This window comes from Otolemur garnettii, unplaced genomic scaffold (assembly GCF_000181295.1).
Source record: "Otolemur garnettii isolate 467f Iridium unplaced genomic scaffold, OtoGar3 scaffold00028, whole genome shotgun sequence".
NCBI lineage: Eukaryota > Metazoa > Chordata > Mammalia > Primates > Galagidae > Otolemur > Otolemur garnettii.
Window position 1 is genome coordinate 11,223,489 of NW_003852423.1, and position 14,091 is coordinate 11,237,579.

Consider the following 14,091-nt stretch of genomic DNA (forward strand, 5'->3'; position numbering starts at 1 on the left):
TCCGGGCTGGGGATTTGAACCCGCCATCTTAGGTGTACGTGGCTGGCGCCTTAGCTGGTTGAGCTATAGGCGCTGAGCCAGCTTCCATTCTATTTTTAAGGGGAAAACTACACCTACTTCTTAAATGTACTTAATTAAAAAAAAAAAAAAAGACAAGAGAGAGCCCAGCACTGACACCTCCCAGGGCCATCGTGTACTCACTGGATTATCGACGTAGAGCATGGACAGTGTGAAGGTCCAGGGGAAGTCTCTGGCTCGCACTGTGAAGATGGAGAGGAGCGAGTGATGAGCAGAGCATTCCACTTGAAGGGCCGCTGTGGTCAGGAGTGCACGCCCCAACCTGTTCTCATGACTCTTGGTGGCCCCTCTGAGGTCTCTACTTCCCTCTTCTCCTTTACTCCTCCCCAACCCAGAGGGTTTCTGCGTCTAAGACAAAGCTCAGAGATCAAGCCCTGTGCAACTGGATCACGAAGAAACACCCACCCACGCGGTGACATCGTCTTTCCAGCCCCATCGGTCACCTTCAATGTCCAATCTTCCCCAAAGAGAACAACTTAGGCAAAATTGGCACATAAGTTTTTATACTGAGTCACCAGCGGGCTCACACGCCAAATTCTGACCCATTTGGGAAAGTGAACAATCTTCCCAAAATTAAACTAAGAAAACGTAATGAAGATAAACCTGGCTTCCAGCCAGAAGCTGCTCTTTCTCTCCTGCCTCCAAGACATCAGATCATAGATGTGACTGGCCCTTGACGCGTTTAGTTCATGTGAATAGTTAAGAATATAATTCCACCCATTAGTCCCATGCAAAAGAGCTGTGCCACATGTAATAAATACCAACTGTTTTTGTAAACTGAGAATGCCTGAGTCAGCAGCAGACTGCAGGGAAATAGCTTAAAACATTTCACCCACATTTCAAGGGAGAAAGCAGCCCAGGCAGGAGACTTGCCCTGGCAGTTCCTCCTCTCTGGGCAGACATGGCCAGAAAGTTGTGTTTTTATAATCTAGAACAGTTAAGCTGTTCCCGGTAGGTCAGAGTTTTGGAGCAGATATACGGTTCCCATGAATGATTCTCTACAGGGAGTACCGTCCAAGCAATACTTACTGGTCATGTTACTTGTGATAATATAAGGTCCGTGTTCCACAAAGAGGCCAAACATGGATGACCCTCCTGGCCCACCTTGTAGCCACAGAACCACTGGGGCATCTGCTGTCTGTACCTAGAGGGAACAGAAACCAGTGAGCACACGGAATCCCACCAAGGCTGCGCAATACACACAAGTAAACTTGCCCAAATCCTCTCCATCTTTCCCGGCTTTGACCAAATCCCATAAAGCCTTTCAGACCCCAGTGACAACTCTCCACTATAAACAAAGTACTGATCACCTCACATTTTGGTGAATTAGCATGTGCCTCATATGCTGGAGTCTTCTTGCCAAGAGACAGAAAATCCCTTGAGCGTGGAAGCTTTCCTCGCCTGTGTGCTGGACACCCAGCCGGCTGCCGAGGGCATGGTTTTGTTTTGTTAGCTGTTTAAACCTTCAGAGGACTTTCCCACTTGACGCGCGTATCTCCAACAGAAGTCCAACAGAATTCCAACAAAGAACCCATTCTCTTTAGTGACACTTTCCCCCTTGGACCAAGAATGCCTCTCCGATTTTATTTTACCCACTAAGAAGGTGTTCGCAGGGACCCAGAGCAACTTCATTCAACATGGGGAAACTGAGGCGGCTTGAGCAAGTCCACAGTCCTTTAGCTGATACAAGTAACAACAGCAAGGTGCGGATTTACTTGGGAGATGAGAGAGACATAAATTAGAAAGGTCATTGGCAGGGCTGGGATGTCGAAAATTGACTACTGGCAGTAGTTTCAATACCATCACCTTCAATGACAGAGGAGTGTTGTTTTTTTATAAACTCTTCCATTTAACATGTATTTATTGAGCACCCACTTTGGGCCAGGCAGGCTGCTAGGAGCGGGGTGCACGGCACAGTAGTGAGTAAAGACTAGAACTGCCTATTCTCAGGGAGCTTACAATTTCATGGGGAACACAGTAAGTAAAGAAATATTTAATGCACATGATGATTTGAGAGTGTGAACGGAAATAAGGCTGATGTTAAGAGAGTCGCTGAGGGCCGGGAAGGAGATGGTGAACACGGCGGTCTCAGCCAGGTCCCGAGCGCTGACATGAACTCTCAAGGCTGAAGAAGGCCCAGCCAGGGGCAGAGCCATGGGGCAGTTGTGGACAGAGGGAAGTGGCAAGGGGAGAGTCAGACCGAAGGGAACTGAGCGTTCACTAATGTCACGGCTCATAAGACGTGCAGTCTGCCAGGCACAGCAAGCAAAGATCCTGCTGCCCCAGCCCAGAGTGAAATCCTGCTCCCCCTCGCTTGGCCTGGTTCCACCGACCAATCAAGGCTTCACTGGAAGATGGGAGTAGATGGGCCCTGTCTTCCTGGATGTTGAGAGAAGGCTGCGGCAGAAGCCAAGACTAACTCAAGAGGAGGCGATTGAGATGCCGCTGCTGAGAACTGGGAGGAAGAGCTGAGCAGATGGAGGGAGGGAGTTCTAACCACAGCCAGGGAAGGCATGGAGGGATTTCTCTTCTCCAGTCACTGGAAGTCTGACCTAGAGTCCTTTATAGCCCTGGAACGGGGCCTTGCAGATAGAGAAGTGCTGGTAAGAACGGCCGTGCCCTGGGGACCAGCCTTCCCGTGAGACTCTGGGGTCTCATTCCAGAGCATAATGAAATTAAGTGATACAATTAACATTCTTGGAACAGTGCCTAATGTATGATAAAAGCACAATAAATGTAAATGAATCCTATAATTAGGGAAACAGCAGAAATGGTGCAAGTTCAGAGTCAGACTGTGGCTTCCACTCAGCAGGGCTGTAGCTCCCACGGTCAGCACAGTATCTGGGTAAGTGTGGGAGCTCTTGTATTCAAATTAAGGCTTTACCACCAACTAGTTATATGACATTGGGCAAGTGGCCTAAGCTCTCTGGAGCTCAGTTTCCCCACCTGTGAAATGGAATCATAATCCTACATTGTATGTCTGTTGGGTAGTTTAAACAAATTACTTTTCATAAAGCCCAGCTTTATAGCCCTTGCTCTGTAAATGTTAGCTATTGATCTAATAGACAAATACTAGGAACATATACATGGTTTGGATGCCATCTATCTGCAAATGAAAAAACAGGAAAGTGGGTTATATGGTGGTTTGTTTCTTACTCCTCTGGCCTGGATCTTCCCTGGTTAGTTTTCCACCAGTTAATCCTGACATGTCTGTGAGCAAGTCAAGAGAATGAACATCTTGTCTTATAAGTCACAGCAGGAGAAATTAAAACCAAACACAGACCTTTTAGCCTGAGAAAGAGCAAGAAACTAGAAAATATAAGCTGGGCATGGTGGTGTGCACCTGTGCTCCCAGCTACTTGAGTCAGGAGCATCACTTGAGTCCAGGAATTTGAGTCCAGGAAGTTGCAGTGAGTTATGATGACACCACTGCACTCTAGCCAGCATGACAGAGAAAGACCCTATCTCAAATTAATTAATGTTTAATTAATTTTAAAAAGACAGACTTTTAAAGCTGCTGCAGGGAAGCTGAGTGAGACCTGGAATTGGGAGCCAGAGAAGCTGTGGTTCTAGTTGGCCCCCTCTGCTTTTTCCAGCCCTGTTTCCTCATCAGTTAAATGGTGGTGATGCCTACCTCACAGCCTTGCTTTACAGGCTCCCATGAGGAAATGTATGCAAAATGATCTTGTAAAGTCTAAGGGGCAAAACTAATAGAACCAGCTCTGCCCCAGCCTGCCTACGGACTCAACTGTGTGTGTTTTGTTTTAGTAAGTGACCTGTATGTCATCTCCGATCCTCTTTTTTGCTATTTAATACCAATTCCTAGTACCACCTTCCACTTATGCTCACTCAGCAGTAAGGGAAAATTACATATTTACTAGAGGTGGGAAATAACAGGACCTGGGTGAGAGTCGCCCTGCTCTTCCCAGCCCCCTGGGGAATATGAGATGCTGGGAGTCCACCATTCCCAGACACCATCCAGCCCCCACTTCTTACAGGCAGGCCCTGGGTTATGAATGAGATAGGCTCTGTAGGTTTGTTCTTAAGTTAAATCTGTATGTAAGTTGGAACAGGTATATGTACCCATGACCTATAGTAGCCCCTTGAGTAAGTAGTGGTTGTACGTCAGTCAGATGTTCATAAGTTGGGGACTACCTGTTACATGTGAACTCCTAGAGGCCATAACATGTGTGCTGTAAGCCAGCCAATGGTTTTCAATCTTTTTAAGACACACATTAAAATAACCTGGAGAACTTTTAAAAGAATATTACAATCCCAGAGTTTGCAATTCCATCGCTCTGGAGGGGGCAGGCATCATCAGTCTTTTTCGAAAGCTCCCAGGTGTTTCTAATACGTGGGCAGAGCTAAGAATCTGGGAGGTGGATGGAGAGTTTGCCCTCTCAGATGCCCTGAGCCTCTGATCTCCACCGTATCCTCCCCTGGCCTTCCATGTCCCTTCCTGTGACCTGGCACAATGAACAGGACCTCTGGATTCTCAGAAAAAATAGCCTGATCCTGAGAGGCCACACTACAAAGTCAAGTCAAACACCTCGGTGCCAAACAGCTTTATTACTCAACTTTGAAGCACAGGACACTGCATTCCTGAAATGCTTCAGTAACAAGAGGCCTGTGCACACACCTCCAACCTCAGCTGACCTTGTCCCTCAGATTTACTTTCCTGAAGGAGGTGAATGAAGTTCACTAACCCTTGAAGAAGTCTGTTGTTAAAGAAAAGCTCATGCATATGTCTTTCTACTTCAACCAACCAGTGAACTCATATCACCTTTACCTGGAATGAAATGCAGAAGTCAGATTCCAGAAAACAAAGGTACACACATTTAATGCTGAAAACCCAGGGCTAGTTGTGTCGCAGCATATTGACTTTTGTAATACACCCTCATACTGTCATGACACACGGCATAACGTTATGTCCATAGTAATGGCATGACTTCTTATGGGGTAGCCCTTAGGATGCTATACTAAGCTCTCAGCCATAAGAATGCAGCCCTTCTCCCACTTTCTATGCCTCGCTTTGGAAAGAATAGATATACAAGTAAATGAAGACATCCTAAACCAAACCACATCACAAAACTTAGGACCAGATGAAACAGGAAATGGCCGCCATAATTCATTTCAGTGTTCTTGAATTCAGGACTTTGAAAATATTTATCATATTAAAGCTATAATTCAAGAGTACATAAGAGAATTAACCCATTTTTTTCAAAAGCTTTAAATTTTTTATTAAAACTTTTTGTAAGAAAAGTACTTCTTAACTAACATTTTTTTTTCAATGAGGGTATTGAAAAATATTCCCCGTCCTCCCAAATTCTACTTTCTAGAGATGACCATGGAGATGTGTATGTTACTCTTCTAGATTTTTCTCTATGCTCCCGCTCCCTACACACATATGTATCTTGCAGCTATTACAAATGCCATATATATACTTTTTCTTCCCAAAAGAGTATCGGGCTATATACAATATTCTATATTTCCTGTATTCACTTAATAATGTGCTGTGACTTCTCTTCATATCAGTGCATGGCATTGTTTAACTGGATACTATGACTTTACCACAATATATCAACTTATTTAACATACAACACCAACACACATAAGAGCACATTGTCTAGGGCTATGGGTATAGACATTGACAGCCAGAACATTTAATGGTTAAGAACTTATATTCTGGAGCCAAACTGCCAAGGTTTGAATCCCATCTATGCTGTTTTACAGACATGTGTCCTTGGGTAAGTTACTTAACTTCTCTGTGTCTCAGTGTCCTCTGCTTGAAAATATGGACAACAGGCTCGGCGCCTGTGGCTCAAGCGGCTAAGGCACCAGCCACATACACCTAAGGTGGTGGGTTCGAATCCCCAGCCTGGGCCCGCCAAACAACAATGATGGCTACAACCAAAAAATGGCCAGGAGTTGTGGCGGGCACCTGTAGTCCCAGCTACTTGGGAGGCTGAGGCAGGAGACTCGCTTGAGCCCAGGAGTTGGAGGTTGCTGTGAGTGAGATGCCACGGCACTCTACCCAGGGGGGATAGCTTGAGGCTCCATCTCAAAAAAAAAAAAAAAAAAGAAAGAAAAAAGAAAATATGGACAACAATAACATCTATTTCATAAAGCTGTTATGCAGATTTAAAGGGTTGACATATGCACAGCACTCAGTGTCTGGCACATCTATTTATGTGTTAGCTCTGATTGTTTTTCTGGTGGGGTGGGAAGATGGGTAATAAACAAGCAGACTAAATAAGTGGTGATGTGAAAGAATAATGGACAGGCACTAGATTAAGTAATCAAAGAAGGCCTCTGGTGTTGGGGTAACGTTTGAGCTGAGACCTGAAAGGTAAATGAATAATCCCCTACTGATAAACATTTACATATTTAATTAAGAAGAAAATAAAATGACTAATGACTTATAGGTCAGAGTACTATAGCCAAGAACTGTTGATCCAAAAGGACAAAGAGAAAACTTCAAAATATTAAAAACAAATATTTAAGTAAGAAGTCTCTCTAGCAACAGAAGAAGGCAGGCACACAGGTCCCACAACCTGGACCCTTTATTAGAGAACTGGGAGCAATTTATCTGGCTTTGCCTCAGAAGCCCTTTCAATTCTTCTGGCGACCCCTGGTGGACGATTTATGAACTTGGACACTCCTTTCTCGTGTTTGTTCCAGGATGACCAGTTCAGAGGGAGGCAAGTCAGCCATTCTGTTTCTCACATTCCATGGTTTTATTCACAGTGGTATGAAAAAATCTACTCTATGTCTTAACAGGCTGTTATTTGAAACCACACTAGTACTAAATCCCTCTGCCCCGTTGTTCTCCAGGGGGGGCAAGCCCTCCCGGGATAGTATCACCTTAAGTCTGAGTCTTCCTTTCCACCCTCATTCCCCATCACACCATACCTTCCAGACTCTCCTTTGTTTTAGGGATGGAGATGGCGGGTGAAGGTAACCTTCTCAGGCCAATTTCTGTCCTTTCAAGTAATGTGGTTGTACATGTATTTTTTCCAGAGAACTTTACTCGAGTGAATCCAGGGAATTTTAAGGTATCCCAACAAGTGTGAACAAGGCAACGTTTTGAACGAGGAAGCTAGTTGAAGTCAACAGGCATCTGCTAAGCCCCAGGGCTGGGGACACACCTCTAGCTACCCCTTTCCTCCCGTTCCCAATAAGGAATACCACACTCAGTAAGAAAAATCAGCAACAAAACCACTAACAGATCCAAATCAATGGTACTGCTTAAGATTAGACATGCAATTAGTAAATTAATTAAGGTCCTCTTCACACTTCTCCATGCAGAGGCTGATCATTTGCTTGGTTTAAGTAATATGTTCTATCTTAATTGAAGTCATTAGTACCCCAGTAAATGTCTTTAAATTCCCCCAAGTCTGTTCAAATGGACTCCCATTTTGCCACACAGATCCCAGTTCAGCTGATACTTCAGCTGCTACGCTAATGGTGTTAATCAAGGCAGAGATTTTTATTTAAAGCAATTAGTTTTGTGACTAGAATTGTTAAATAGGTACATAATAAAATTTTAATTCTGCACAGACATTCCCAACACACACAACCTGCTAAAGACATTCTGTGTTTTTCAAAGGAATTTTACTTACAGTGGTTGTTGCTGACCAGTCCCTAAATCCTCCTTTACTAAGATTGTTGCCACTGTACTATTATATAGAAAATTCATTTTTGAAAAATAATTTTTTGTTTGTTTGTTTTAAGGCCCCCTTACAACATCTCCAGGGTCCCTGTGGCTCTCGTCAAGCTGTGACTTGTCTTATCATCAAGCTTACACCCCATCTGAGTCCTCCCTTTCTCCCTCCTAATCTTTCCACCTGGCTCTCTCATTCCTTCATGAAATACTCACAGCTTCTCTGTTTGTGCTTCCTGCCAGAAAGTTGTACTACAGAACTGCAGCCCCAGCACCTGGGCTCTGGACCAGTGCTGGTCTAACAGGAGGTGAGCAGAAGCAAGTGAGCAAACGAAGCTTTGTCTGTATTTACAGCCGCTCCCCATGGCTCACATCACTGTCTAAGCTCCACCTCCTGTCAAATTCCCGCCTCCCCAGTCCATGAAAAAAATGTCTTCCATGAAACTTGTCCCTGGTGCCAAAAGGTTGAAGACCTGCAGCTGTAGAAAGAATAGGGAGATGGCAGTGTGGTGGGAGAGAGAAGAGGCTTTACTTTCTCTTCTTGTTGCAAAAGAAAGAAATAGGTGAAAAAGTTTGTTACTTTCTTCACCATGTTCTATTTTCATTCCCAGAGAGTGAATCAGGCCTGCAAATGTTTCTGAAGAGTTCAAATGTAGTTACGGGTAGAGTGACCTATAACTTATCATTTTTAGCTACTTTCTTTTTGTTTTGTCTCATAGGCCCTATTCCTCCAGATCCCTGATGCCATTAAGTTCATAGCAAAGAGAAGATAAACAGGAGAAATCTGAAGAAGACAAGTATCCATTGTCTTCAAATCTTCAGATCTTTGTTGCTTGCTAGTGGATTTGTAGTCACTTGTGATAAGTATATTTTTTATTAACTTTGTTCAGCTCACAACCCCTTCTCTAAGAACTGAGCTTACCTCATCTCTCTCATCCATGGGGAGGGGCCATTAGCCATGTTTATATCACCTGACCCAGCACCCTCAGCCTAGTTGATTGGACCAAGAAGAGCATCTGAACCAAACTGGGCCCAGCACAGGTGCCCGCTAATCTCTGTTGGTTAGTTGCATGATGCAAGAACAGGTAAACTTGGAAACTATAAGTTGGCCATATTTAGCCAGGTGCCTAGAGAAACAAAGCACGCTCATATGAAGAGAGAACAGGGAGGCACAGATGAGTGAGCCTGTGGTCTTAGACAGGATAGGGCTGAGACAGACAGGCTGGCTGCTCAGGTTCCTAAGGCCTTCCCACTTCCTCATGCCTGAAGCCAGACCACACTTCTTGCCCTTGATGCCTCCATGGAGGACAGAGATGTAGAATGTATAGCAATATTAATTAAGGTCCAATTAGAAGACAGAAACCACAGAGTAATTTTATTTATTTTTTAGTTTTTTTGAGACAGAGTCTCACTTTGTTGCCCCTGGCAGAGTGCTGTGGTACTGTAGCTCACAGCAACGTCAGACTATTGGGCTTAAGTGATTCTCTTGCCTCAGCCTCCAAAGTAGCTGAGACTACAGGTGCCTGCCACAATGCCTGGCTGTATTTAGAGAAAGGCTCTCACTGTACCTCAGGCTGGTCTCAAATTCATGGCCTAGGCCTAGGCCTCCCAGAGTGCTGGGATTATAGGCATGAGCCACCATGCCCAGCCCACAGAGTAATTTTAGTCTTAATTAATTGATTTTTCTACCTCAAAACATTCACCTTTAATTCTGTTATAAGTTCTAGTATTTGCTCTGGCCCCAGGTGGCCAAAGGTATCACTGGGCAAAAGTGAAGATGGAATACGAGATGTATGCCATAGACAAAGACCAGTAGGCTGGCTGGGCTTTCCTGTGCACCAAGAAGGGGAATTTTAAAATAGAGAAGTGGCCCAGGTCTCATTGGAGAAGGTATATGGCTGTGGCCTGACAGGATCTGATCAGCCAACACACTTGCTGGGTGGCTGAGAAATTCACTGGCTCTCCTGACCCACAACTGGCCAACAGCCTCTGGGTAAGTAGGAAAACCCTCTGGGAGCAGGTGTTGTAGCTGGCAGGCAGGCATAGGGAGAGTCACCTTCTGGAAGCCCACTTATCAGAAGTGGGTGGCACATGGCCTGAGATACATGGAGGACTGAGATTAAACAACTCTCCAGGGTACACATGGCTCAGGCTGGTTACAGAGCTGCTGGGAGAATAGGGCTGTTGGAATCTGCTTGCTTGGCAAGGCCTGGCATGTACGGTGTCTGTGTTGGGTGGAGCCCTGGACAGAGCCAGGGCTATAATTTTGCTTTGGGTCTTGGTGGTCTGAGTGCACAGGTAAGGCAGAATGCCATAGGATGTTCCCATATGTGCATTACTGGACAGTGGACCAAGAGAAAGCTAAAGGCAGGACACTAATGGAAAGAGAAGCCAACTTCTTCCTGGAGTGTCCCTCTAGCACCCTCTACTGACGAAGCTTAACATCATCCTCACTGCATAGCAGAAATGCTTAGGGCTTTGTCAGAGCCGTGCAGGTGAAAGGGAATAGGAGTTGAGAGGTGAAAAACTAAACCTAAACACTGGTTGGCAGAGTAGTCACCACTTCCTAGGTGCCCGTCCCTCTGGTTAGGGCATATATGCCAGTTGTCACAAGATACCATAGCCACAGCCCTGAAGACAAGATAAAAAGCTGTATTAGTTACCTGCATTGTATCTCTCCAAAACTGAATAGCTTAGGACAACAATAATTATTTATTATCTGCAGGATTTCTGAGGGTCAGGAATTTGAGGGTGTCTGAGTGGGCAGTTCTGGCTCGAGGTCTCTCACAGGGTTGTAGTCAAGATACCAGCCAGATCTACAGTCAGCAGAAGGTTTCATGGGGGCCAGCTGGACCTCTTCCAAGGTTGGTGCCACTTGGATAGTAGAGAGCGGAGGCCTCACCTCCTCTCCATGTGGGTTCATCCTTGTGGCTGCTTGAGTGTCCTCCCAGTGTCCAGCATCTAGCTTTCTAAGAGACCAGACACAAGCAGCACTGTCCTTTATGCAATTTAGCCTTGGAAGTCAAACTCTACCATTTCTGCTGTAGGGTATTAGTCACAAAGGTCAGCCTTGATTTAACACGGGAGGGGACCACTAAAGACACATAACAAAAGATGAAGATCACCGGGGACCACCTTGGAGGCCAGCTACACAGAGCCCACAACTTCAAGGGCTTCGTCACTCAATTCATACCCTGATTTGAAGTTCTTGGATGTTTTTATACCTTAGGTGGCACATTTAGGCATGTCTTGTAGGCAAGTTGACTTAAACATAGAATGACTGAATTTGACAATGGGGTAGAAACTTAGCAATCTACTGGATTTAACATCTTTATTTCTACATGAGAAAACCGAGGCCCATAGTTACACTGCCAGGAATTGCAGACTTGGGATTAGAATGCCTGTATCTTGGCTTTTAGCTTTTCCCCAAATGCAAAGCCTCTGACTGGCTGCACTGGGATCACCATGAAACACGTTGGGAATATTGCTCTCGGGGCTTTCTCTTGGTCAGATCTCTGTGGGGTGGATCTGGACAATGAGCTGGCAAGTCTGTCATATTGTTAAAACTCTAGGTATTTCTAATGAGCAGTGGCTTGTGTGGAATCCCTGTCCTCCGCCACATGGACTCTGTTACCAGAGTTCAGACGTTCAGATGAAGGAGTGTAGGTAGCACCATGCTGAGGTGTGATGGGGCCTGACTCTACACTTTCACTCTAGGACAGGTTGCCCTGCTGATATCATTCCTGGTACCCTTTGGGACATGCTTTCTACTACCAGAAAGAATGCTTTCTGTGTTGGACCAGAAGCATGAGAGCAGTTCCATTTCCCCTTTACTGGACTGGAGATTTGAGGGAATTGTGTAGAACTAATCCTGGCTGGACGACTTCCCAGAGTCTGAGTAAGCAGGGTCCAGACTGCAGGTCCTGAGAGTGAGCCCTCTTTATGCACTGCCCACAGGTGCCTCCCACACCTGTCCCAGCCCTGCTGACTTCTCAATATGGCCTTGCACAGACACCAAACAGACACTTGAATTCCAAGACTATTCCCTTGGTCAGAGGACTAAGATGGGGGTTCTCATAAGAGCCTAGGCCTAACTCTAAAGACCTCAGGTTTGAGGCTTTCATGGCATTTGAGGTAACTAATACACAGGTGTTGGTTGGATATGTCCAAAAAATGATCTATATTCCTGTATTTATAAGACAAAATCAAATACCAGATATCTTTTTCTGGTGAGGAGGATGCTTAATTAAAAAAAGTAATAATCTATATGTTTTTTAAATCTTCTTAACTGTGGGAAAACAAATCCCAATTTCTCTTAGTAATTTCCTGAGCCAGTAATAATTGATCCACATTCTCGGCTGATGTTCAAGTCTTTCTGATTTAAAAATTTTCCCTCTTTTCCAGTTTTTTCTAATCTCCCAAACTGTGACTGATTTAGTTCTCTACATAACTATGTTAGCAACAGAAAAACCAATGATAATAGCAATAACCATGATCACAATGAAACAATAGCAGCTACACTTACTATACACTGGGAATCGCCTTTACAGCATGAGCATGTTATCATCTCTCTGTTTCAAAAACCATTGCCATGCAGGCATTTTGATTCCCATTTTAAAACAAGGAAATCCATGCACAGAGACATGAAGAAATGTGCCCAAGGTCGCATTTGGTGTCAATGGAGCCAATATTTCTATCCAAACCCGACTAACTCCAGGCTATCCTTTTAACCACAGCACAACAGTGCCTTCCGTGACTAGGTATGTCAGGATCTAACACGTGGTGGTCAAAAGCAAAGATTTTTAAGATACAGGCCTTGGTTTAAATCCCAGCTCTGCCAATTTCTAGTTGGTTAACTTAGGGATGATTTTTTAAGCTCTGTCATCCTTTTCATCTATAAAATGAGGATAATAATTCCTTCCTCGCAGAGTTCTGGGAAGGATTAAATAAGAAACTGCATAATGCATAGCCCACGGTCCACGTTCCGTTGGCAATAGCTATTATGAACGCTGCATTTTTTGTGGGCTTCATTATACTTTTTATCTCATGCAAAATGCCTGCTCCTTTCTCTTGTCGACGGTCTTCTCACTGCACACCAATTTCAAGTCCTGAAATTCATCATGCACTTATTTTTATACAATAACAGGAAAACAAAACTAATTTGAGAAACAGCATCCCCCCTCCCCCCAAATCCTCAGAGGATATTACAAATGTGGCATCCTTCCTGGATCTCTTATTTTCTCTACCTACAGTTTTTTAAAGAAGTCGTTTCTCTCCTGAGGACGATATCAGCCTTTTCCCTGTGACAGGCAATGAACTAATATTTCTGCCAACTCAAAGAGACTGCCTCCCATCGCCATGGCCACTGCTTCTCCTTGTCACATGCTTTATCTCCTTCCCCCAAACTGGTCTCGTTCTGTAATTTATAGCCAGAAGCCTCAGGGATCTGGCCCTGCATGTGGGCTTCCCAGTAAGAGGTCCTGGAACAATCTATTCCGCCTGCCGCATGGGAACACACACCTCAGGTTCTATCCTTCCAGCTCTGCCCCTCTGTCCCCTGAAGGGCCATCTCCCATTTCCAGTAGGACACGATGGACTTAAAGACCTTCTTTCTTGTTGTCGCAGCCTCACGTTCATGTCTTCTGGGGTCTTTTTAGGACATGTTTATGGACATAATCTAGTCAAGGGATGCACAGCTAGCTTTTCATTTAATTAAGGGAAGAAAAAAAAACAAAAAGCAGTGGCCTAGCCACTGTTTAATGCAGGGGGATTTCAGACCTCAGTATGGCAACGGGTAGAGCGTGCAGAACCTGAATCCCCCTTCCCCAAACAGCTTGGTAGCTCTAGCACATCATCGACATTCTAGACGCAGCCATTTACCTGCTCAGAAGTCACCTAAAAAAGAAACGAACTGGATTTTTGCTTTGTTCCCATCTGATTACTTCTCTCATTATGAATTCCTGTTTTTGCAAACCCGGATCATTACTAAAGAAGACGACACTCAGAAGTCAGTGAGGAGGAACTTAGTGGCATCATAAACAGGTGAAAGCAGAAGAGAAAGTGAGGCGCCAGGTTTTTCTGGCTGGGGTGGAGGAAGAGCAGCAGGAGGAGGGAGATGGCAGGGAGACTGAGTCCTAACAGGTCTTAGAGAAGTCCCAGGCAGGATTAGGAGAGCCGATCCCTGCAGGTTGCTCTGTCCTCTTCACACCCCGGATTCTAACCCTCCACCGGGGCCATCACACCACCTGCAACTCCACGTGGCTGCTCTAGGCATCTCCTACTGGTAAGGGGAGTGGGGGTCACTTCAGAGCCAGGAGCTTTGGCCAAAGGGCAGTGGCCCACAGGCAGGA

The 14,091-nt window shown here is 45.0% G+C and overlaps 1 protein-coding gene across 1 annotated transcript in view; it reads right to left on the minus strand.

Annotated features, from left to right (window-relative positions):
* CPVL (carboxypeptidase, vitellogenic like) overlaps nt 1-14,091 on the minus strand; it is a 115,032-nt gene that overhangs the window by 91,717 nt on the left and 9,224 nt on the right. Inside the window, exons 3-4 of the mRNA XM_003788609.1 lie at nt 1,108-1,222; nt 202-260 (exon numbers count right to left, since the gene is read on the minus strand). Coding sequence (XP_003788657.1) covers nt 202-260; nt 1,108-1,222 — 174 coding nt within the window. The remainder of the gene's footprint in view (nt 1-201; nt 261-1,107; nt 1,223-14,091) is intronic.